Source organism: Pseudocercospora fijiensis, assembly GCF_000340215.1.
Source record: "Pseudocercospora fijiensis CIRAD86 unplaced genomic scaffold MYCFIscaffold_8, whole genome shotgun sequence".
In the NCBI taxonomy this organism is placed as follows: Eukaryota; Fungi; Ascomycota; class Dothideomycetes; order Mycosphaerellales; family Mycosphaerellaceae; genus Pseudocercospora; species Pseudocercospora fijiensis.
In genome coordinates, this window is record NW_006921539.1 from 2,758,353 (window position 1) to 2,782,642 (window position 24,290).

Here is a 24,290-nt window from a genome sequence, read left to right on the forward strand (position 1 = left end):
CTGGTGAATGCACTGAGACACATTGACGACCTACTACAGCTTCTTTAGGCCTTCGCGGTGGTACGCCCGGGTGGTCGTGCATTGAGAATCACGGAACAAGGCAGGATTGTCAGACTAGCTTGGAGCGTTCAAGGTGCAGCGTCATTTTGTTAGCAGGACGAATGTTTGCTCGAAAGCATATCTGAGATCTCGATGGCCGACCAGCGTAGTTCATTGGGGCATTGAGGCCTCCAGAGAGACACTGCATGCTTCCCGCCTAGTCAACCGAGATACAATCATGATCATTACGTGCTTCTCTCCTTGATGTGATCTTTGTCTTTGTCTCAGTCCCACATCTCGGGCAGTGGCCTTCGCGCTTGGGCGTCGGACGTGCAGTATCAAAGGTTCTGCCGCGAAGGTCGTTATATGTTACGCCGCAGAATGGGAAGATGAGTATGGTAATGATGATGTCGAGAATGCTATTCATGATCACATGCGGTAGTTGAAGTTTGGCGGAGCGTTCCAGAAGATGGATGATTTGTGCTATTTCCTGTTGCGCAATCCGGATCTCACATGGCGGTGATGCTTACACGGCAGTCGCGATTGGTCTTCTAATCGTCGATCAACCACTCTGCCTTCCAGAAAGCGAATAAAGCAGCGGCCTGGTCTTCTCCCGCTAGATTCTTGATTGCCACCATTCTTTGCTCGGGCGTATCGAGATGCAAATCGATCTGCACCGGATCATCGTCGAACAGATCTGGCTCAGTCAAGACTTGCTGGGCGAAGGCAGCGATATTTGTCGGCGAGCTGGAGTTGAGAGTGGTGGTGTTGGCACATGTCTCAGCAATGTGAGGAATGCTGGTGAAGGTGTCGTGAAGGTAGTTGACTGCTTCAAGATTGCCCATGGCGCTGGCGCAGAGTGCAAGAAGATGATAGGTGGCATTGTGGTCGTGCGGAGGTTGGCGTAGTGATTGTTCGAGAGCTGCGGTGTGCTGCTTCAGTAGATCTGGCAAGCCGCTGAGGTGTGGGAGAAGCAGGATGGGGAGTGTCGGAAAGGCGTGTTCAAGCAGCGCCGCGTGGAGGGTGCTGTACGCTCGAAGGCCTTCGCTGTCGTGCTCTTGGGAGCCATTTTTCTCGCCTTCGGAACGGCGCGGCCGTGTGTGAGCAGGCTGGAGCAAGAACACGAGCACATTCGGCTCGGCGGTGGCAGAAGAGAAGCGTTGGATGCGTTCGAGGGTCGCTTCGACGTGGAGCGTGTGCGAGACTGAGGAGGGCGACAGCAACAGCACGCGCAGGCTGCGTGTCGATGGCGTGGTGCCCGTTGCAGGAGCAAGGCCAGGAGCAAGCGGGAGGGTGAGATCGTGCGTGTCGAGGTGTGATTCTGGAGAGTTGTCAGTGGGAGGCAGGAAAGAAGCGAAGGCCATCGGATGTGCACGCAAGATACCCAAGAAGCTCCACGTGGGATCGTCGCGCAGGGTGTTGAGGATTGGCTCGAAGGATGGCCGGCGTCGCAGCGTGTGGCAGAACATGGCGGCCGACATCAGGTCACGTGTGCTTGCGGTGAAGTGTCGACGCCGTCAGTGTGTCTACCTCCAGCGGGCAGCGAGAGGCCTCAATATATACAAGACTGCCTGTCCATTACCGTCCTTTCGTGCCCGCCGCTACGGCATTCGCTACGGCATTGACATTCGGAGCCTTGGCATCGTGCGATTCCTTCTTCGCGCCTTCCTGCTTTGACTGGTCTGCAACATCCCTCCTCTTTCTCTTTCCCTCTTCTCCCTGCACCTTGACTTTCGTGGAGTCATGGGCATTGTGCCCCTCTTCTTTCGCCGACCTCTTCTCCTCCTCCTCCTCTTTGACTGCAGTGCCTTCAGGCGACCGTCCGACCAAGCCAAAGCCACTCGCAACCCACGCACTCCAGCTTTGTCTCCGCCGCCTGGCCTCCTTCAGCCTCTCACCAACATCGTGCAGTGTCTCCAGGTCGGGATCAAGCGTGGCTCGTAAGCTTTCGACTTCAGCCTCCAGCTGTTCCAGCCTCTCAGACACTTCATCTCTCCGTGCTGAAGCCTTACTCCGGCTTCTCCAATTCTCGAAGAGCAGTAGACCAACCGCTACCCCGAAGATGAATGCCTCGGAAAAGAAGTTCGCTCCAAGCTCAATGGCTCTGGCTTCGGTCAGGGGACGAATCTTTGGCTTGTGTGCTTTCTCCTCCGTCCTCTTTTTGCCTGCAGCTTCATCGGCCGCCTCTTGACATTTCTGCTCGTCGTGCTTGGCCTGTTCCTCCTCGCTTCTGACGGTCGGCATCTCCTCTCTCCGCTTCTTCTCTTCCGCAGCCCGCTTCTCACGCTCGTGCATCCGCTGCTGTGCTTCTGGGTCGTGAAGGAGGCCGAGTCGCATGCGCATGTCCAAGCGATGTACACCTTGTGCGGCGCCGACAGCAAAGCGACGAAAGCCCTCATGTTCTTTCGCTTGCCTCTTGATGTAATTCTACAGGCCCATCCATCAGCACCACGCTTCGTCTCAATGTGTCGACATGGTAAGCTTACACCGATGGGCTTCGCCGCGGTTCTGACGGCCAGAGACACCAGTTTCAGCGTGAGAGAAGACATTCTGTAGAATATGGAGGTCAAGACAGCGACCCAGCTGCCCGACCATCATTATGCGCTCTCAATCCATCCCTCAGTCATATACATCTTTACAACAAGCTGCATTGATTCCAAGCTTCACTTTCACATGCGACGTCCACGTCCACTTCTCAAAGCTTGTCTTGCCTTGCGATTGCGGCTCTGCGGGTATTCGCGCGGCGTCGGGTGAAGTTGCCCCACGCGTCGTTGCTGGGCGACCATGTTTGACTTTGAACACATCTGGCGTGGGCGAGGCGGAGCAGCATAGTTATCGATACTTCGCAGCAGAGTCGCGGGACATCGAGAGTAGTTCCCATAATCTTCCGCTGCAGCAAGTTCATCGCGAATGTCCGCCAGCAGGAGGCCATCATAACACCCAGCGACATTTCCTCACCATGTCGTCCTCCTCCGTCCACGCCGATCCTCCGCCGCCCGTCGTCACCGAGCCCAGCGGTATCAACTATGCTACGAGTATTGCTTTGGGAAAAGGCGGCTTTGCGATATGTCACAAGGCCGAACGGCTCGATGGCGCGAAGCCGACGGGTCACATCGTCGCCTTGAAGATTGTCAAGACCAAGATGGAACCGGCGAAGTTGGCACAAAAGGTAAACACCGCACATGATGCGTCGGTTCTGGCGTAGAGCTTCATTGACATTGTGACAGTTCGTGACAGAGCTGCAAATACACAGCAAGCTCTCGCATCCCAACATCGTCACCTTCTACCGAGCCTTTTCCTTCCAGACCAGCACATATGTCGTCCTCGAGCTGTGTCCGAACGGATCGTTGGCCGATATGCTCAAGAAGCGGAAGAACTTGTCCCTGCCTGAAATCCGCAGACTGGTAATCCAGGTGTGCGGAGCGGTGAAATACTTGCATCACCGGCACATTGTGCATCGCGATCTCAAAACTGGCAATCTCTTCCTGGATGAGCATATGAATGTCAAAGTCGGTGACTTTGGCTTGGCAGCGCTGCTGGTGACCGAAAGGGATATGGAAGTGAGACGGAGGACGACCATGTGCGGCACACCAAACTATCTTGCACCTGAGATTCTGGAGAAGGGCAAAGGACATGATGAAAAAGTGGACCTATGGGCTATCGGCGTGATTGCGTACACGCTCGCAGTCGGCAAGGCTCCATTCCATGCCAGTACGAAGGAAGAGATCTACAAGAAACTCAAGTCTGGAACATACACGTGGCCGGAGCTGAGTGCTACGAACAACCAGAGCACTGATCTGCGAGATTTGGTGTCACGAATCCTGGTATCGGAAGAGCAGCGACCCTCTCCAGATGAGATCGTCAGCCATGCATTCTTCAAGATTGCCTATGTTCCAGCCGAAATACCCACAACAGCACGAACGCTCGCTCCACAATGGGACGTCTCCATGCCCAGTTCGGATACTATTCGGCGTGGCTACAGCGAAACCTGGTTTGACTTGTGCAAATTATCTGGCGTGGGCGAGTACGAGCCTGGGAAGGCTTTCCCATTGAATGGCGGACGCAAAGTGCGAAGCATTGTCCATGACATGGAACGTGAGACGCAGCTTGGGCGCCAGCCTCAGATGCCCATACCCAAGGACGTGGTTTATTCCTCCATGATTAGCGACTTCGACGCTGCCCGATCCACTCCGGACAACTCAACGGCCTCTGTTGAGGCAGCAAGTCGTGAGTTGAAAGAGATTGCGCTGAATGAAGTTGCATCAACCAGACCTCGAGCGGCCGACTCTGAGAAGGCGAAAAGAGATGCTGCATTAATGCCACCCCCGAGAGCACCATCGAGAGCAGCGACGTCAAGAAGTGGAACTGTAAGACGACCAGCAAGAACTATCAGTGAAGAGACCGTCGCGAAGTCGAATGAGTCGGTCCGGATACAGTCAGACTCATCGTCGTCCGGACCTTCCTCAGCCGCTACTTTGAAGGTATCGCGCGTGAGACCTGCACCGTCTTCGGCTGCGAGTGCACCCTCTACAGTGACGCTGGGAAGCACCACTAGGGAGAACAAGAATGCCTCCTCAACAGCAGCATCATACCAGACAGCGAAGACGGAGCAGAGCGCAGATCCATTAGAGAAGCCATCAAGGACGAACTCAGTCAAACGTAGTGCAGATGCTAGCTTGGCCAGAAGACCTCGAGGTACGAGGACCATTAAAGAGCGACCAACTTCTCCAGTGGAGCAGCAATTACCAACCCAGCCCACAGCAGCAAAGGTGTCCAGACCGCGCAATGCCTCGCGCAATATCTCCCCTCCTGTGGAGCAAGGACCGATGGCGACGCTTGACGAGATGAAACAGGCCGAGCCGCATCGATATCGAAAGAAGATCCCGACTGATAATGTCATCGAGATTCTGTCGGATCCAGAATTGGACAACAGAGATGAGCTTAAGGGGCCCTCTGACGCGCCAGCTCTGAGACTACCTCGACCTCCGCAAATGGCCACCAAACGTCTACCACAAGTCAACAAGGAGATTAGCCGAGAGACCAATCCAGCTGTACCTGGCACAGATCCTGCTACGGTGCTCGAGAAACTCTCCGTATTCCGAAATAATCTCGCGACGGCACTACAAAAATCTGCTTCAGCGAAGACAACATCTAGTCTTCGATCGAACATGCCTGATGAGTCTGCCAATCTGCCATTCGTGTCCCGCTGGGTCGACTACAGCCGCAAGCATGGCGTAGGATACGTCCTCTCCGATGGCACTGTTGGGTGCATAATCAATGCCACAGCCAAGCCAAAGCAGACACCTACACCAGTAACTCATGTCATCGTCCGAAATGGCCAGCGGTGGTTGCAGAAAGTTGGCAAGAACAAGGACTTTGCCGGCATCGAACAAGTCCCACTTGAAGTCTTCGAAGATGGAGACCTGGAAGGTATCAAGCGGAAAGTATACAAGGGCCTTGGCAGCGTCAAGGAAGGACCTCTCGCAGTCGAAGCTGAACGCAGACGGACACTGAGTGTGCTCTGGGTGAAGTTTGGCCGATACATGTGCCAATCGCTGGACGGACAGGAAGAAGATGTGGGTAAGAACCACGATGGCAACTTTGTTCGGTTTTACCAGAGGATCGGTAATGTTGGCGTCTGGGCTTTTGCCGATGGTTGCTTGCAGGTGAGCATATCTTGTTAGTCGCCATCACTCCACGTGTTCTTGCTAACGATTCCCTCCAGATCCACTTCCCCGACCACACCAAGCTCGTCATCTCCGCAGACGGCCGGAGTGTGTCAGCTACTGTCCTCAGCACTGATGCGGTCTCGCACCTCTCACAAAACGGCGAGCTTCTGCCAGCACAGATCAATCAGCGCCAAGTCCTGGCCGACAGCATCCATGCCCTCCTTTTCGAGGGCGGTCGCGTACGACAACGCATCGTCAAAGCCAACCAACTAGCCGACAAACTCGCGTTCGTACAAGATGCCGTATCGCAATGGGTTGCGAATGGCGGCTTGGGTCGACTAGATGAAGATGACGCCACTGGAGACAAGCTTTATTGGGAAGGTCTGACTGTGAAAGACGGCGCCAGGAAAGTTGATCGTGTCACTGTTGGTCGTTATGGTGGTGATGATGTCAGGCCACCACTTTTGAATGCTTAATCGTCGTGTTGAGTGATGTGTGACGGCCGGGAAATTTGTTTTTGTCTTGCATGGAAGGAAGCGTGTCCTGGTCTTTGGATAAATGCTGTTATTTCGGCTTGGCGGGCGAGCATGTTGTTGGAATGGATTGGATTTGAGTATCTTTCGTACAGAGTTGATGGTATACATGGATGAACCGGTGGTTCTCTTGCAATTTCGACTGCTGTTCTGTTCTTTCTGTTTTGGCTTTGTGTGTGTGTGTGTGTGTGTGTGTGTGTGTGTGTGTGTGTGTGTGTGTGTGTGTGTGTGTGGAAAGATGGCGCCAGTCTCTCTTTGGTTGCTAGCTAGCTCTCGAATCTTGCACGAGGGCATGCATCACAGTTCAAAAATTTTTTGCGTTCTTTCTTTGAAGGTTCTCCGTGTACTTCAGGCCTGGCAAAGCTCCTTCCTGTTTACAATAGGTCAGTTGTTGTGGCCGAATGCATGAAGTTGTCGCTCAAGTGTGCCAAGTCGGTAGGTAATGAATTACATAGTGGTGAATTGATGATGCTGATAGACGAGGCACCGGCATGCAGTCAGTGGTCGTTGCATGATTCTTGTGGGGGCCTTCTTGTGGTATGTATGGTGGACTAAGAAGGGAGGAAGCTTGGAAGGCTCTTAAATTCAGCCTTACACGGTCTTGAGAGATTGATTGTCTTAGATGAGCTAACAAAAGTTGCAATGCTTGTGCGCGACTAAAAAAACACAACATTAAGTACGAAGTTACCTATACACTTTCAAAACATTGTCTATCGTATCCGCTATAGTCTATTTAGTTATTTAGCATACGCGCTACTACGCTATCGCGCGCGATACCGCTAAAATCGAGTAAATAGCCTATAATCGGCAAAACGTCCTAATACGTATTAGTATACGCTACCTATCTCCTTATAGAGCTTAAATCGCTATAGTCTTACGCGATATCCGGCTAATCCCCTAAGGCTATCCTATAGCAGATCTTTTAGTAGTTCTTAGAGTCTATTAAGGCCTATATCGACGCGTTACGTATATAGAAGGAAAAATTCGAAAATCTATTTAAAAGTATTAGCGATATCGCTATATCTACTAAACAAACCTATCTTATAGTCTCTAAGATAAGAACGAAACTAGGAGCCGCTTCCGCGGGCCCCCGAATATAGTCCTACGCCGCCGCCGCCGCCGCCTCTACCTACCCCCCTCCCTCTATCCCGCTACTAGCCTCTATCTAGGCCCGAAATAGAACAAGAGTAGCTCGAATCGACCGACAAGAGCTATACGAGATTAAAATCAAAATAGGGGACCCCTAGGAAGCCGCGGCGCTACGTAAATAGTCGACTCTAGAACTTAGTATAGTCGATACTATTAATAATACGCTATCCTAATTAGGAAAGGTTACGAACGGCGCACTAACTATCGCGTCGGGCAAGTATAAATAGATTAATAGCGCGAAGATCCTTAAGAGCGGAGATATAGTACTTATAGTAGTAAGCGGCTCCGTCGCTAAGCGCCTTACGAAGCTCGCGGCAAAGTAGTAAGGCTACTTAGGCGAGAAAGCGACCGTAATCTAGCCGGAATATAGAGTTATAATATAGGCAGTTCGAATAGCTAACTAGATACTAAAGGGATCTAAACGAGGGATCGGATTAGATATAGAGAAACGATAACTTCGAATTAGCAACTTTAATATCGTAGGTACCGACGTTACCTAGATTAGATAGCTTATAGTCCCGTAGAAATAAAAGACTACGGGATCGCTAGTTGTTAAGTTCTCTACTATAGAAGGAGCAAACGCTACGCTAGCGGCCGGTAGACTCGTCTAGAAAGGACGTAGCTATAGAGTAATTAAGTACGATTACAAGTGCCGAGTTACGTAATGCTAGGTTTGCAAATTATATAGTTACATCGTACGCTACTACTACAAACTATTCGCCTACGGATAGTATAGTAAGAAGGCAATAGAATAGGATCTAAGAACGCCGCTATACTCTAAACGAGAGTGTTTAGCGGTATAACCGGAGGGAAAGCGGAAATACACCCTATACTATAGCCCGTATAGCGCGTAGTCCTCTAAATACTAGTAGCGTAAAGCAGAGATGCAACGTATTGCCTAGGTAAAGGAAAAGGTAAGAAGTAACCCGTTCTACCTAGAAATCTAAAACAGCGAAGGATATTACTCTAGAACCGTTAGCTATCGACGATTAAACCTCTACTACTATAGCCGAGAAGTAGAAGAAGACTCCCGCTTCCCGTAGAGCTACCGGTATACGCCCTCCTACTAAAGCGAAGGAAGGTAACGATAAAGCGGCTAATAATTAGTCTAAGGAGGCTCCCGACGTAGAGCCTACTCCGAACCCTAAGACTTACCGATCGCCGCAAATCGTTATACTACGTATAGAGTTCGCGAACGTATAACCGCAACCTCTAAATACGACTATAAACACTACCGAGAACGAAACCGTACTACCTTCGGAAGCGCCTACTATAGAGATACCGGTAGTCCCTCCTAGAGTGCCCGCCGCTAGAAGCGAAGAGTAGGGTAACAGATTTACAATAGTCGAATACCGTAAGAAGAGAGGCCTAGGCTCGTTACTAGGCAGCCCTTATAAGAAATCGACTAAGAAGGGGCCCTCTACGACTACGAGAGGCCCTCTAGTCGAAAGAAACGCAAATGCAAGAAAAACACCGTAGATAGTATTACGCTAGATCGACTTTAGATTAGGTAGGGTAGTTAGACTATAGCCTAAACTAAAGGCGAGCCGACGGGCTACTACGGAGGCAGACAAAGAAAATACCTCTTCCGAGAACGTAGCGGAGGATAAGCTTACGTAGTACTAGCTAAGCGACGATTAAGATATCGACGTAGCGATAGGTAGAGATAGCTTAGAGTCTAATATCTCTAGCAACTTAGGAAGTAGAAGCGGCCGAAGAAAGCTAGGTAAATATATAGTAATATACGACCTAAGCAAGAAGCCGAGAGCCTCGTAGTGCAAACGTATATAGAGTCTACTAGGTACTTATACCTAATATAAGTAACGACCTAGAATACCTACGGATTATATAGTATAATATACGGCGGTTATATAGAGTTATAGCGGAGTTCCTCCGCGACCCGAAAGTGCTATAATACAATATTATAGCATTCTAGGAGCCGTAGCTTAACCTATATAACGGCTAGGTCTATAACCCTCTTAAGGACAGATATTATACCGTCCTACTAGAGGCAGAGAAACCGAAGATTTGTTAGCTTATCTTACGCTAAATCCCGAAAGAGAAGTTAGAGCTCTAGGACTATAGGAGATACAACTCTTCGCTTACTATTACGCTAGACTAGGGCAGCCCGATTACTATCTATAACGTTTACAACCTACTACTAAAGCTACTATATAATAACCTCTTCTAGGGGCTCCTACGGAAGAGTATACTACTAACGCTAATAAGGGCGTTAGTAGCGAAGGAAACTAACGACTATATCGTTATAGGCGATTTTAACCTATACGATACCGACTAGGAGGATAGACTAGACCTTAGCGGCTACGCGGTATCGAATATAGTTTAGAAGGAAATCGTATTACGCTTTAGACTCTTGCTATACCTCGAACTAGGCACGATTACGAGGGTCCCCGATTAGGAGAACTAACGAGGCACTACGATTAACCTTATATAGGCGACAGACCGGATTTAGGAGTAGCTTATCGAATGTTAGGTCTAGATAACGCTAGACAAGCACTCCGACTACCTACCGATCGCTATAGAAGTTAAAAGCGCTGTACTATAAGCACTATAGCAAGAAAACTACTACTACTATAAGATAGACGAAGCGAAATACCTTAAACGCCTTAAGGAACTTCTACCGAAGAATACTACTAGAATAGGCATATAGTAGGGTCTAGACGACCTAGCAATATAGATAGTAGAAGCTATTATATAGGCGATCGCGGAGAGTACGCCGCTACTACGAGTTAGCCTACGGTCTCGGCCTAGGTTTAACGAGGAGTGCCGGGAAGCTCTAATAGCAACGAAGAGGGCTAAACGCTTATAGTAAGCATCCGGAAGAGCGGAAGACCTTATCGCCTACTAGTAAGCTAAACAAGCTAGGTATAAGGCAATATCCCTATCTAATAGGGAAGACTACCGGTAGAGAGTCTCTTAAGTAAAGACTATAAAGGACCTCTAGGTACTCCGGCGATAGACGAAGAACAAAGACGTTATAATGCCGGCGTTTACGCTAACGCTAATAGACAGCTATAGGAAGGAGATAAAGACCGCTAAAGAGAAATTAGACTTACTTTAGTCGGTCTTCTTTCTAGAACTACCGACGGCGGATAAATCTAATATCGATAACGCTATATACGGAGTACTAGTTACGATGCCGCTAATTATAGAGCACGAAGTTAAGGAAGTAATCCGCTTTACTAGCCTAGACAAAGCGCTAGGACTAGACACGATCTATAATAGAGCCCTTAAGATAGCGATCGACGTACTCGCGCCGATTTTTACTAAATTGTTTAACCTCTCCCTAGCACTCTAATACTACCTAGCCTCCTTTAAGGAATCGGCTACGGTAGTACTACGGAAACTAGGGAAAGCTACGTACCGCGAGCTAAAGTCGTACCGACCGATAGCGCTCCTTAATACAGTCGGTAAGCTAATAGATATCGTGCTTGCTAAACGGATCTCCTATATAGCTAAACACTATTAGCTACTCCCGGCAACTTACTATAGCGGCTAAAAAGCAAACTTAACTAAGTACGCCCTCTACCTAGTACTAGAGACAATCTACGCCGGGTAGAACTAGAACCGAGTCGTTAGCGCTCTGTTCTTAGACGTCTTAGGAGCCTTTAATAACGTTAGCTATTAGAGGCTACTTTATAACCTTAGAAAGCGTCGACTGCCGCCGGAGATAGTCGGATAGCTTTAGAGCTACCTAGTCGACTATATAACGACGCTAAAGATAGCGGAAGGTACCTTAAAGCAGTATAAAGTTAGCACCGGCATACTATAGGGCTTACTACTCTCCCTAATACTATACCTTTTCTATAATACGGATCTAGTAGAAATTAAGGGAGCCGATCTAAATACTAGTTATATCGACGATATATCGATAGTAGTCTTAGAGGGATTAGCGGCCTTAAACTACGAGACACTAGCCGAACTATACGAAAAAGCTAAATAATAGGTACGGAAACACGCCTCGGTATTCGCGCCGAAGAAGTACGAAATTATTTACTTCTACCCGCCTAATCGGAGAAGAATAGCGGGCCGAATAACTCCTAAAGAAAGAAACCTATCCCTCCGGCTTACTCTTCTAAGCGGCGAGGAATATAGTATCTAAGCGATAGAGTATATACGCTACCTAGGCGTCTAGCTCGATACCGAGCTAAAGGGACTATAGTACCTTAAGAGAGTTTACGGCTAGTCGGTAGCAATAGTCGGCGCCCTTAGATTAATCGTAGGCTTAATATAGGGGATAATACTCGAACAAATGCGTACGATCTATAGGGTAGTAGTTCTACTAAAGATCCTCTATATAGTATCGGTATAGTACCTGCTAAAGCTAGTCCGAGGAGAGAAAGCTATATAAACTCGAATAACTATAGCGATCTAGGCTCTATAGAAGAGGGCGCTATGCCTAATTACCGGCGCTTTACGTACTACTTCTAGGGAGATCCTAGAGGTAGAGGCCGGCGTCGAACTAGTTACTACGGCAATCGCTAGATTAGTTAGTAATACCTTCGTACGGTTACGAGCCTTACTAATCTAGTCTAAGATAGCCGATCTCTAGGATAATCTACCGACCGTCGTTAGATACCCGAGCCCGCTTCGACGCTACGGTAAATTCGTATAAACGTAGCTTAACTACTTCTAATACGCTATAAGGAAGATTAAACCGATAAAACCGGTTATCGTAGTACTATAGTAGATACTACCTAGTATCTTTATTACGGTAGACAAGGAAACGATAGTTAAAGACTACGACAATATTATAAAGAGACGAGAACCTAAACGCCTCGTCTACTATACTAATAGTAGCGTTATCGACGGCGAAGTAGGCACCGCTATAGCGCTACCTTCCTATAAGTAGTATGCTAAACGCTATATAGGACTATTTATAGAGAGTAACGTATACGTAGCGGAACTCTTCGGTATCCGCCTAGTATTATAAAAGGCTACGGCACTTAGTAGTAACTATCGGATACTTTTTAGCTCGACTATAAAGGTTATTGTCTTCGTAGACTTATAAGGAGCACTCCTATTATACCGACGACTACTCGGTTAGTTAGGATAATAGATTCTCTAGGAGATTGTCTAGCTAGTCGAAACCCTAAACCGACGAGGCATCCCGATCGAACTACGCTAGATAGTAGGGCATCTAGGGGTGCCTAGTAACGAGTAAGTCGATCGACTAGCTAAAGAGGCTTTAGGATAGCAACCGCCGGTTAATAGTATACGCTAGCGAGGACCTAAAGCAGAAAGTCTCCGAGTAAGATACCTACTATGCTTAGTATACCGCAGACACTTTAAGTTTTACGCTAAAGAGTAGTAGACGGGGAGATATACCGTAAGCGACGTAGGGCGTAAATATAAGGAGATATACGACGAAAAAGAAGCCCCGATACTCGCTAAGACTCTACGGAAGCTATATAGTATACCGAAGATGTCGAAGGGAGTCTTATCTATTATTTACTAGATAAGAACGGGTAGGATAGGCTTAAACGCCTACCTAAAATTAATAAAGGTCCGTACGGACAATATCTACTATTTATACGACGGCGAACTAGAGACGCTTACTTATATCCTATACGAATGCCCGGACCTCTAACCGCTTCGGAAGGAGGTCCTCGGCAGCGTAGTAATATATACTACGGCGTCGCCTATTTATAAATTTCTTACTATACCGAAAACCGCAATCTAAGTAGCCGACTTTCTATACTATATAGGGCTCCTAGCGCAGTTTATAGGGGCAAAGATATAGTTTATCGCCCCTTCCGAAGAGGAGGAGTAAGCTAGTAATACTAGCGTATATTAATCGGATAGCCGTAGGCTAGAGCAGGTTATAAGAATGTATAAAGATATAGTACGAGATAACTATACTACGAACCGCTCCCTTATTTATAACAACGATTAAGCCCTACGGCCTCTATACTATCCCGAAAGCACTATAGGAAACGATATACCGAAAGACGTTTCTGCCGCTAGATAGATCTCCGCTCTCTACTAAGAGTATACAGAGTAAAGTCGAATCCGGCTAATTAGTATTAGCTAGTAACCGGCCCCACACCTATAGGCCAGTTTTAAGCCTACATAAGAGGCCTCCTTCTGTATTATAGATAGATCATTAACCTCGTATAGCACATTGTTTATATTACACTTCTATAATGCCTATATTGCAGGGCTCTAGTTATTAGCCTAAGCGACAGTCTCGTTATCCTATCTTGCTAAATATAGCTGCCTATATTGCTATAGGTTATATTACCCTCGGTAGCCTATACTATTGCTATAAGTGGTAGTAGTGGTGTTAGTTTCCGTCCTTTATTAGAGCCGAAGGTGGGGCCATCTCTTTATATCTAATAGGTTCGGGTATGTTAAAGGTGGTCTCTAGGCACGAATAGCTATAACTAAAGCAAGGGCACGATAAGAGCCTACGATACGGACGATACCGAAGTATCTTAAGGGGCCGTTACGACAAGCAGAGAAACCTCTTAACGAGGGCATCGCTTTAACCCCGAAAAGCTGCAAACCCTTAGGACTGTTATAGCTTAGGGCCTAGTCTATAACTATAGCTAGCTTCTAAGGACTCGGCTCCGGGTCGAAGACCTATTTAGTACCGCTTGCTCGAGATAAGCTACCGCCCGCCTAAGGAGGAGATAGACTAATTACCTATCGGCCTTGCTTAGTTTGCTAAGACTATCTATACGATAGCAATTTCTAGATTATAGGTCGGATGCCTAGACAGTTCCCCTATTAACCGGGTAGATTGTTTCGGGATTCGCTGCCTCGTTCGGACAGTACTTAGCCTTTTACTAGAAAAAGAAGGTCCCCGCCCCCCCGCCTAGCTAAAGGAGATACGAGCTAGTTTCTAGGATCTAGGTATAAATAGAGATTGCAGTCTCTCCCTCTAAGCGGCTTTCGTCTAATACTAAACTTAGCTCCTAGGGGTATATAGGCGACCCCTAGGAGGCTAAATTCTAATGCTACCCCGGGGGTAACATTAGAAGAAAATAGCCTAGTATACTATTCTCTCGCATAGCAATATCGAAACAAACCAAACCTATAATATACACTAAAAACACCTTCCTATAGCATTTCATTTTAACTACTTTACGACAATCGAATAAGCTCTAGCTCTAGCGAAAACGAGCATTACGAATTAGCGGAATCTTCGGAATCTAATAACCTACCGGACCCTATTAACGAAGAAATTAGGCGACGACTAGTTGTTATAAGCGCCGTCGAACTAGGGGCTATCGAGCCTTCTACGCCCGAGGCCCTCTATAATGTCGTTATAAAGATGATTCAAGGGCAAACTAACCTTCTCCGTTAGAATAGGCGTCGCCTACTAGAGCTAGGAAGTAGTAGGAACCCTTTATTCGAAGGGTGGAACGCTACGGCGCACGTAGAACGCTTTAAGGACAACTTAGCCGAGTACGGACTCGAAGAGGAGTCGGACTAGTATAAGGTCCGGTCCCTTACGAGGACTACTATTACTAAGCTTTACCGAACCCTTAGAACCCTAGTTAGCTACCTAGAAAAGGACGACAAGTCTAATGCCGACTAGGAGGTCTTTAAGTAGGCCTTTATAAGGGAGTATCGGGATCGCGACAGCCGTCGCATTAAAGGTAGTCGTACGTAGCTTAAGAACCTCTATATAGAGAGGCGTACCGAAGATAACGACCTAAAGGAGTACGTCCGCGAGTTTGTTAAGTTAGCGGACGGCATCGACTAGCAGGACCTCGAGAATTCTTAGAGAACGAGGCTACTCCTTAAAGGGTTGCCGTAGTCTACGGCTAAGCGTGTCTTCCGTCGCTATAAGCTTAGCGAAGCCAATCCTAAGACCTTTAGGAAGTACAAAGAGGTCCTAGAGGCTATTAAGGACGACATTAACAGCTCCGCCGATGCAAAGAAGTTCATTTACGGCGAGGACCGGAATAACCTAGCCTAGGTAAGGAACGATGCCTCGGGAACTAGAGGGCCTAAGTTTCTTCCTAAATCGTAAAGTAGTCCTAGTACCGTAACTCCTACCGTTACTAAGCATTCTTAGGACGTTGCGGACTTAGCTAAATCCCTAGCCTAGCTTAACCTTAATACGAAAGCACTATAGCGAGTTAGGGAGGTTATTAATGCTAGCATACTAAAGGATGTGCTACCGGTCTACTAGATTTCCGATCCTAACTACCCTAAGGCCCCTTTAGTTAACGTCTACGCTATACGAAAGATCTATTCTAACTTAGATAGCAAGTGCTAGATATGCGGCGGTTTCAAATATGTTTAATTAGACTACCCTGTCTAGAAAGAGCTTCTTAAGAGGAAGCTCGTTATATAAGTAAATAGTCGGTTCTACTATACCGATACCGGCGATAAGATTGACTTCGAGTAGGATCGTAGAGCTCCGAAGCTGCCTTAACTCAGGAGTCTTCTAGAGAAGAAGTATAGTAGCAAGATCGAGTTTAAGGATACTAGGAATAGTACCCTCGCCGCTATTACTAAACGAGAAACTTAGAAGGTTAGGGCAAAACAGGTTAAGGAGCGGAGCAGTAATAGTACTACTAAGCCTATTAAAGTCAACTTTGTGTCTTAGGATCCGGACGCAGTTACTAATGTTTACGCGGTTACTAAGAACAGTATAGATGTCTACGCTGCTATACGGTCTTAGACCTAGTCCTAAAGTAAGGGTAAGAACCCTTAGAACCCTACTCGCCCTAGTGCGGCAGCCCCTACTAGGGTACTAAAGAACAAGGCGGCCGATAAGGCTAAGCAATAGCGCGAGTTAACCGCAAAAACTAAGACTCTCTAGATAGCTATAGACCGTGCTGCCCGATCTAGCACTACACCTAGCACCGTACCTAGTACCCTACCTATAGAAAGCCTAGTCGTCCTAGAGACTCTAGAGGTCGACATAGAGGATGTTGCTACCGACATTAGTAGCACCCTAGGTCTAGCTAACCCGCCGGCCTATAAACGAAAGTTAGCCGACCTAAAGAGCTTTCGCTTTAATAGGTACATAAAGAAGTATAGTACTAGGCCTACTAACTCTTACGACACAAAGGCAAATGCTCTCTTCTAGGCTTTATAGTTCCTAGACCTTAAGTCTAACGTGTCTATAGGAGAGCTTCTAGTATACGGTTTACCTACTAACCTGTTTTAGAGCCGGATTCCTAACGATGCTATCTTTATAAAAGACCTTGCAGCCCTCCGACGTAAACAGGGGCGAGAGGACTATATCGACGTCTCTTCCCTATAGTTCCTTCCTAAATTTTCAGGGGCCTAGGAGTTAGTAGAAGGCGAATTAGTAACCTACGAGAGCTAGGAGACTATCGATAATGCTAACGAAGAGGGGATTAAGGAGATAGGCCGAGGGGATAATAATAATGCCGACCCTACTTCGGTTTTAGTTTCTATTAAGACTGTCCGATTTACTAGCTAATAAATCGATCGAGTAGGACCTCCTCGACCTAAGGAACTTTACTCTATCCCTAATAATGTAGACCTTTCCGTAGTTACCCGTTCCTTTGCCGTCGTTCCCGCTATCTATATCTAAGTTACTATCGGAAGCTATAGTTAGTAGTTGCTAGCAATGCTTAATAATAGTTCAGAGTCACTTATTATAAGTAAGCGCTAGGCTAAACAGCTCCGACTGCTAATAAACAGAGATATTTCCCTTAGTATATAGGGAGTGAATAGGGAGGTTGCGCTAGTAGGTGCCTACTATAATGTTATAGTAGACGCTTTCGGTATATGCTTTTCCTTTACCTTCTAGATTGCCGCTAATCCGAACACGCTAATTATTCTAGGTCGACTATAGTCTCGTATAACCCGGGGTGTCTAGCGCAACTACGACGATAGCTCCTAGGAAGGAACTATCGCTAACTAGAAGGGCAACCGAGTCGTATTTACTAGTTATGTCGGAAACACTAGCTACAAGTCCTACGAGGATATCCTTGCTACCTCTAAGCGCTCTTCGGGAAACGCTATAGCGCGGTTATAAGACCGGCAATCTGCGCTATAAGTTAATATAGCTTGAATAGGTTATATCTAGAGGTGCGCCGCTCCGTACGACAAGGCTAGTTTCTAGGCTCTATACTAAGGAGACGAATGCTCGAAGCGATAGCGAGTATAACAGTACAACGAGCACCTAGTATACGAATCTCGGTAATAATGCTGTCGCAGGCATCGCCGCCGGAAGCGGATCTACCCGAATCCGAACTAACTAATTAGAACGCCGAGCTAATGCTACCCCGGGGGTGTTATTAGGAATCTAACGTTTTCGCCGGAATTATAAATTAGGATTACTAGCTATATACCTACCGACTTAAGGAGACTTCTAATAAAGTTTACGCGCTATTCTATTACGCTAATCTCCGGGCCTAACGTTAAAGAGAGAGAGCTCGGGTATTACGAGCGGTTAGTGTATATACCCTATATAAGAGGGTAGCTAACAAGATTAAGCCCGTAAAAGGCAGCGTACATATAACCGATAGGTCTAATCCTAGCGGAAATCCTAACTAGCGATAAAAGTGCCTTAACCGCGAAGCGATATTAATACCTAGGGATAGTCTATACGACTAGAGGTATATTACTAAAAAGTTCTCCGCTATTCCTAGGGGATCGAGGCTAACGCCGGAGAGACTAGCGAACATTAAACCTAGTATCGAGCTTTCGGATCTCGAACTGGATTTGCTATACGAGCTTCTATACAACCGCGAAGCCGTATTAGCATATAACTTTACGTATCTAGGTAGGATTAACCCGGAGGTTGCCCCTCTATAGAGGATCCGAACGATCGAGTATAAGCCTTAGGCTTACCTAGGGTTTAAGCTAAACCTAAGCCTAAGAGGTGTAGTTAAGGACATAATACGGCAGCGTGTAAAGGCTAGCACCTTAGAGCCTTCCTATGCCTCGTATCGCAACCTATACTTCCTAGTTTAGAAGAAGACAGCTCTTAGGGAACTAAAGAAGTACCGTCTGATTAATACTATACAAAAGTTTAACGTAGTTACGATTAGAGATGCTAACCTCCCTCCGGAGACTAATAGGTTCTCGGAAGCTTTTGCTAACTATGTTATAGCCTTACTAGTTAATGTTTTCTCGGGCTACGACTAGATCCCTCTCTATCCTAATAGCCGCGACCTTACTAGTTTCGAGACACCTCTTAGGCTATATAGACAAACTACCCTTCTATAAGGGGTAACTAACTCCGTAGCCTAGTTCGTTCGTATTATAAACCAAGTCCTCGCGGCCTATATCTCCTATATAGCGATGCCTTTCCTTAACGACATTAGCATTAAGGGCCCTAAAACTAGGTACGACAATAAAGAAGTAGAGCCTAGTATCCGTAGGTTCTTTCTCGAACACATTTAGAACCTCGATAGTGTCCTCTACGACCTAGAGCGAGCTAACCTAACGGTGTATAGGGAGAAGCTTTAGCTCCTATATAAACGAATAAACATTGTCGGGTTTGTAACTAATAAGAACGGCCGCTATCCTAACAATGCACGGGTCCTAAAGATTGTATCCTAGCCCGACCCTACCTACTAGAAAGATATCCGGATCTAGCTTAGAGTAGTCTCCTACTTCCGCATCTAGGTCGAAAACTTTGCGTTAGTATGCAAGCCTCTATACGCCTTGCTTAAGAAGGATACAGAGTTTGAATAGACCTCCGTTTACTAAGCCGCTAAGGACAAGGTTACTAAGGCACTTGTTAGCGCGCCTACGCTTACCTCTATTAACTACTCGGAAGGCGTAGGTCTGCTAATTATTGCTATCGACTCGAGCGGGGAAGGCTACGGCGAGATACTAATATAGTATAATCGTAAGGAGCCCTCCTTACGTTACCCTATCCGGTACGAGTCCGGTCTATAGAAACCTATCGAGGCCCGATACGATGCTAGCAAGCGAGAGTGCCTTAGTGTCTATAAGGCTCTTAAGAAGTTCCGACCTTAGCTCTTTAGAGTGTTCTTTTGCTTAGAAGTCGACGCTTAGACGCTAGTCTATTAACTTAACTATGCAGCCTCCGACCTGCCTAACTCTGCGATAGCTCGGTAGGTTGCCTAGATCTATTTGTTTGATTTCGACGTCTTCTATATTCCTAGCAAGAAGCATACTAGACCGGATAGCCTTTCTAGAAGGCCTACTATAGAAGAGGACATCGCCGAGATAATAGAAGAAGAGGATATCGACGCGGTTATTAACCGCACCTTCTTTACTGCCTTCTGTATTAATGCTATACTAGTAATTACTAGGCCTACTGCCGACGACTAACCTAGTAACTAGCCTAACGAAGACCCTACTACTAACGACGAGGGCTAGGACGATGCTAAGGCGGGCGAACTAGGTAGGGATAATATCCTTAATAGGGTCTACTCCGACGACTCCTATAACATCGCCTACTTCCTTACCTATACGAAGAGAGCTCCCGGTCTGTTAAAGAGTTAATACCGTCGTATTATTCGCTATTCTCGGAGATTCCTTATTAAGGATCGCATCCTTTAGCGATAGGCTATAGTTAATACACCGCTCTAGCGTATTATTAACGATCTAGCAGCCCGATAAGAAATCCTTCGTTCCGTTTACGATAAGCTCGGCTACCGGGCGGCGGGGGGCACCTTCGATATCCTTCGTCGTTAGTACTAGTAGGACGGCGTATAGGCCGATGTCTCCCGCTACTATAAGAGCTGTCCTAAGTGCAACTTTAGGAACAGCTACCGGCGTCTAGGAGAGCTACGTATCCCTACTGCCTAGTTAGTTAGGGAGCGGTAGTATAGCGATAGGGTCTATCTTAGCCGCAATAATAGCCTATATATTATTCGAAAGAGTCTTTCTCGATAGCTAGAGGCCTATTATTTCTACAAAGGTTGCGGTGCTATTAATGCCCGTAATATAGCTACCTTCCTATTTAAGGATCTGTTTTGCCGCTAGGGAACACCTTACGAGGTTATCTTAGACAACGCTACGAATAATATAGCTAAGGAGGTTTAAGCGCTACTTATTTCGTACGGGGCGAAAAACGTTCGCATCTCCCTATACTATCCCTAATCGAATGCTATTATTAAGCGCGGCTATCGGTCGTTAATTAATGCCCTGTCTAAGATAACTAATAGTAGCGATAGATTAGTTCCTATTTCTACCCGCGTCCTAGCCCTTCTCTAGGCGGACCGAACTACTATTGTCGATACGACTAGACTTACACCGGCGGAACTTATAATTAGGAGGGACGCCGTTCTTCCTATTAAATTGTCCTACCGTACGCACGGCGTTTACGATTAGGGGTCTGTTCGTACTAGGGCAGATCTTCTTGCCTTGCGGGCTAAGGCTCTTAAGGATATAACTACGACTTCTTAGGAGGGTCTTACTCGACAACGTCGCTTTCGGGAGGAAGCTAAGTAGTATTTTAATAACTATAATGCTGTTGATTGGGAACCTCTAAAGGTTAGCGATATAGTCCTTCTATACCGGTCCGAACTAGAGTATAGTTACTCCTATAAGCTAGCCTTTAAGTAGAAGGGTCCTTATAGAGTAAAGGAGGTCCTTTACTCGGGTTCCGTATACCTCCTTTAGGAGCTAGATAGTGCTACTTTGAAGCACTCTCACCCTCGGGCTAATCTAAAGAAGATCGTTAAGTTACGCGAACCTGCCCGCCCTCCGCCGACCGAGGAGGAAGTTAGTGCCTCTACAGACCCTCTACCGTCCTTAGATGCCTATCGGAAGGAGGATCCTGCCGCTATTATAGATCCTGTTCTGCCTAAGAACTATGCCTATCCCTAGATTCGCCTTAGTAAGCTATTAGGAATAACTTAAGAACAAAGGGAGGGTTATATAAGGATTAACTATATATAGAGCGTTTCCGATGTTGATTCCGATTCTAATAGTAAACTAGACTTCTAGCTATCTAACTCTAACTCCGAGGAACCTAACTAGTCTAGCGATAAAGACCGCCTAGAATTATAGCTAGACGACCCTAAGACTAAATAATTGCTTGCTCTTCCTTGCCTCTGCCTGCCTCTGCTACGTTGCTTCCTTACTCTTGTCGATCGTTCTCCGCGCTATTAATATAGTACCGCCCTATACCTTTAGTCCTTACCTATTGTCTGTTCCTACTAATGTTTACGCTCTCGTTTGTTGCTTTTAGTTTATCCTATTATTGTCTTTTACTTTTGCCTTTACCTTCGATTAATGTTGCTATAACTTTATTCCTTCGCTCTTGTTTCCTTAGATAGAACTATACGAGGCGCGTTTTCCTAATAACACCCTAGGGGTAGCATTAGGAAGATAGCCGAACCTAGCCCCTCTACCCTTCTAGGACTACTTCCCTCTAGATTCCTAGACTCTAGCAACCTTCCTTAAGTAATAACGACAATAAGATACTCTGCTAGAGGATGTTCCTGCCCTAATTAGCACTAGCTACGTAGGACACTAAGAAAGGGAGGATCCCTCTCCCTTCCTAGCTCTTAGATAGACGCAGCAACCTAGGCCTATAGTCTCTAAGAATAGGGACCTTAGGCCGCTAAGCTTAGTGTCTAGAACAAAGAAGAACGCACGGGCTACGTTTATATGCCTACTACTATAAAAGGTGATGCTGCATCTACAACGATAGTGCTATAGGCTAATACAAGCTGCGCTAGGCCTAGGCGATTTGCTCTTAGTTGCCGAGCATCTCTAGAGAAAAGCTAATGCTACCCCGGGGGTATTATTAGTCCCGCTAGCCTTACTACTATAGATTACTACTAGGTACTCGAACTGACTAGTTACATTTCGAGTGCGCGGGAATCTACGAAAGCTAGAGGTTAATAAAAGCGCGTAGTCGCTACTAGCGATTGGCTAGATCGATTATTAAACTTTAGCCGCCCTACTAATAAAGGAGTCTCGTATATAGCTTTACTTTTTAGGGTCTATATATAATCGTTATCCGTTTGCTTTACTAGAATATACAGACTACGCTACCTTCGTACCCTATTTAAGGCGAGCTTTCTAAGCTCTTTCTTCTACTCGAATACTAACTAACTTACTACCGCCTACCCCCTCCCCCTCCTTCTATCTAAACCCTTTAATTATTATTAACAAGCTACGAACGTTTTTGCAAAACTCGTTACTAACTCCTTTCTACTCCGGTCGACTAAGATGTCTTCCGGCGCCCTAAATCCGCTAGGCGCTAGTAGTAGTAGCAACCTACTAGCCCTAAACCTAGGCGTACTAGTCCCGATCGAAGCCCTATCCGATAGCGCCTTAGCTGCTATAACTAGCCTCGAGTACTACTTCTAGATCGTTACCGCCCTTAAAGACCCTTAAGAGAAGATCTAGAACGCTCGCACCCTACTACGCGTTATTAATAGGAACATTAAGAAGGCTGCTATCTTAGTTGCGTACGGTATAAACAACTTGCGTTAGTCTATCGGTAAGCGTGTCTTTAAGCGCGAGGTTCTTAACGATATAGATATCGAACAAGCCTTTCCTATCGTCTATAGCCTCGAAACGGCCGGCACCTAGATTCGCTTACGCTTTAAGACCCTCGACTAGGCCTTCGAATATTAGGGAGGACTAAGTAGTCTTCCTAAGAGCCTTGTTAATTTCGCCTACGGTAGACAAGAGCGTACTAAGTAGGTCTCTTCGTTCGTTAATAAGTATAAGGTCCGTCGTTAAGGCGCCGAGCACCTTTCCCGTACTATAATCTATCGTATATCTACCGCTAGTAAGAAGGTAGGCAAGCAGTTACTTAACTTGTCCTTTACGCTTAACGACTTTACGATATCCTACTAGAAGAAGCACTACGATGCGATTGTCTAGGTCGATCTTAACGTATAGACAACTAAGGATCTACTAAAAGAGAAGGGCTATCGTATTAATAGTGTAGGTTTTATTATTAAAGGTTAAGAGGCTCCTATCGTTAATATCCTTAAACGCAAGGCTCTTCGCCTAGAAATAGAGGCCGATACGGCTGCTAGTCTCGCGCTCGCTACGGAGATGTAGGCTTAAGACCGTCGCTCGACTCGCAACCGTAAGGTCCCTTAGGAAGTTAAGGACGAGCGCGCTAAGGCCGAAGCAGCGCGTAAGAAGGTATTGCATACTCGCTAGGCCCTCCGTAAGGCTATTAAGAAGTACAGCGTCCCTTCTAGGGCTAACTATAGTACTAACTATAGTAACTCGGATGTTAATATGCTAGATACACTACTAGAAGATGTCTCCTCCGAAGGCTCCTTTAGCGAGCGTAGAGATAGAGGGCTCTCGCCGATCCTATTAACTAAGAACATCTGTAGTTCTTATAAGGGCGACTCTATTGCGTACCTTATTACTAAGATCGATATAGTTCCTAAAGCCGATATAGGCAAAGCTCCTACCGCCCTATCTATCTATTAATAGCTCGACGACCTTAGTAAGCTAGGAGAAGAGCCGTTCTCTATATATGCTAACTATATTAAGAAGGCCGCTAAGGTCTGTAGTCTCTATGCTAGTGCTAAGGCGAGTATCCTCGTCGGTCGCCTATTAAAGATTAGTCGCAAGGTTCCTAATTAAGACGCCTTCGCTGCCCTTAAAGCTAATTAGGCCTATACTAATTAGTTTCCTAGACGCCCTGTTGCCGCCCCGACATCTCTAGGACTCTACGCGTTCAACCCTACTAGTACTGTTACTCGCGCCCTTACGCTAACAGATCGCTAGAGCAAGTTCGTTACTAGCATCCTTAGCTAAGGCACTTCCTTCGACCGCTTTCGCTAGACTAGCAATGCTATCTTCCCTTAAGTCTTTAGCTAGTTATAAGAGCCTCGTAGAGTATATCTTCCTTTCCTTATCGATCTAATATAGGAGGAGTTTGAAATATACCTTTAGCATATACGTACAATGCCTAAGTCTAAGTAGGAAGGCCGCAATGCCCTTTAAACTTATAGTATAAGCAACTAAATCG

The 24,290-nt window shown here is 46.6% G+C and overlaps 2 protein-coding genes across 2 annotated transcripts; one reads left to right on the forward strand and one right to left on the reverse strand.

Moving 5' to 3' along the window:
- Window positions 1-1,965: 1,965 nt before the first annotated feature.
- Window positions 1,966-2,588, reverse strand: MYCFIDRAFT_23654 (uncharacterized protein; the record flags this gene model as incomplete). The annotated part of the gene is made up of 3 exons (XM_007931408.1): window positions 1,966-2,180; window positions 2,325-2,466; window positions 2,526-2,588. Coding segments are annotated over 3 exons (420 nt in total), but the record flags the coding sequence as incomplete, so codon positions are not given.
- A 316-nt stretch (window positions 2,589-2,904) lies between these two features.
- Window positions 2,905-6,403, forward strand: MYCFIDRAFT_156841 (uncharacterized protein). The gene is made up of 4 exons (XM_007932064.1): window positions 2,905-3,208; window positions 3,279-4,734; window positions 5,077-5,705; window positions 5,765-6,403. The coding sequence occupies exons 1-4, from the start codon at window positions 2,999-3,001 to the stop codon at window positions 6,182-6,184; spliced, it is 2,715 nt and encodes a 904-aa protein (XP_007930255.1). The 5' UTR covers window positions 2,905-2,998; the 3' UTR covers window positions 6,185-6,403.
- The last annotated feature ends 17,887 nt before the right edge of the window (window positions 6,404-24,290 follow it).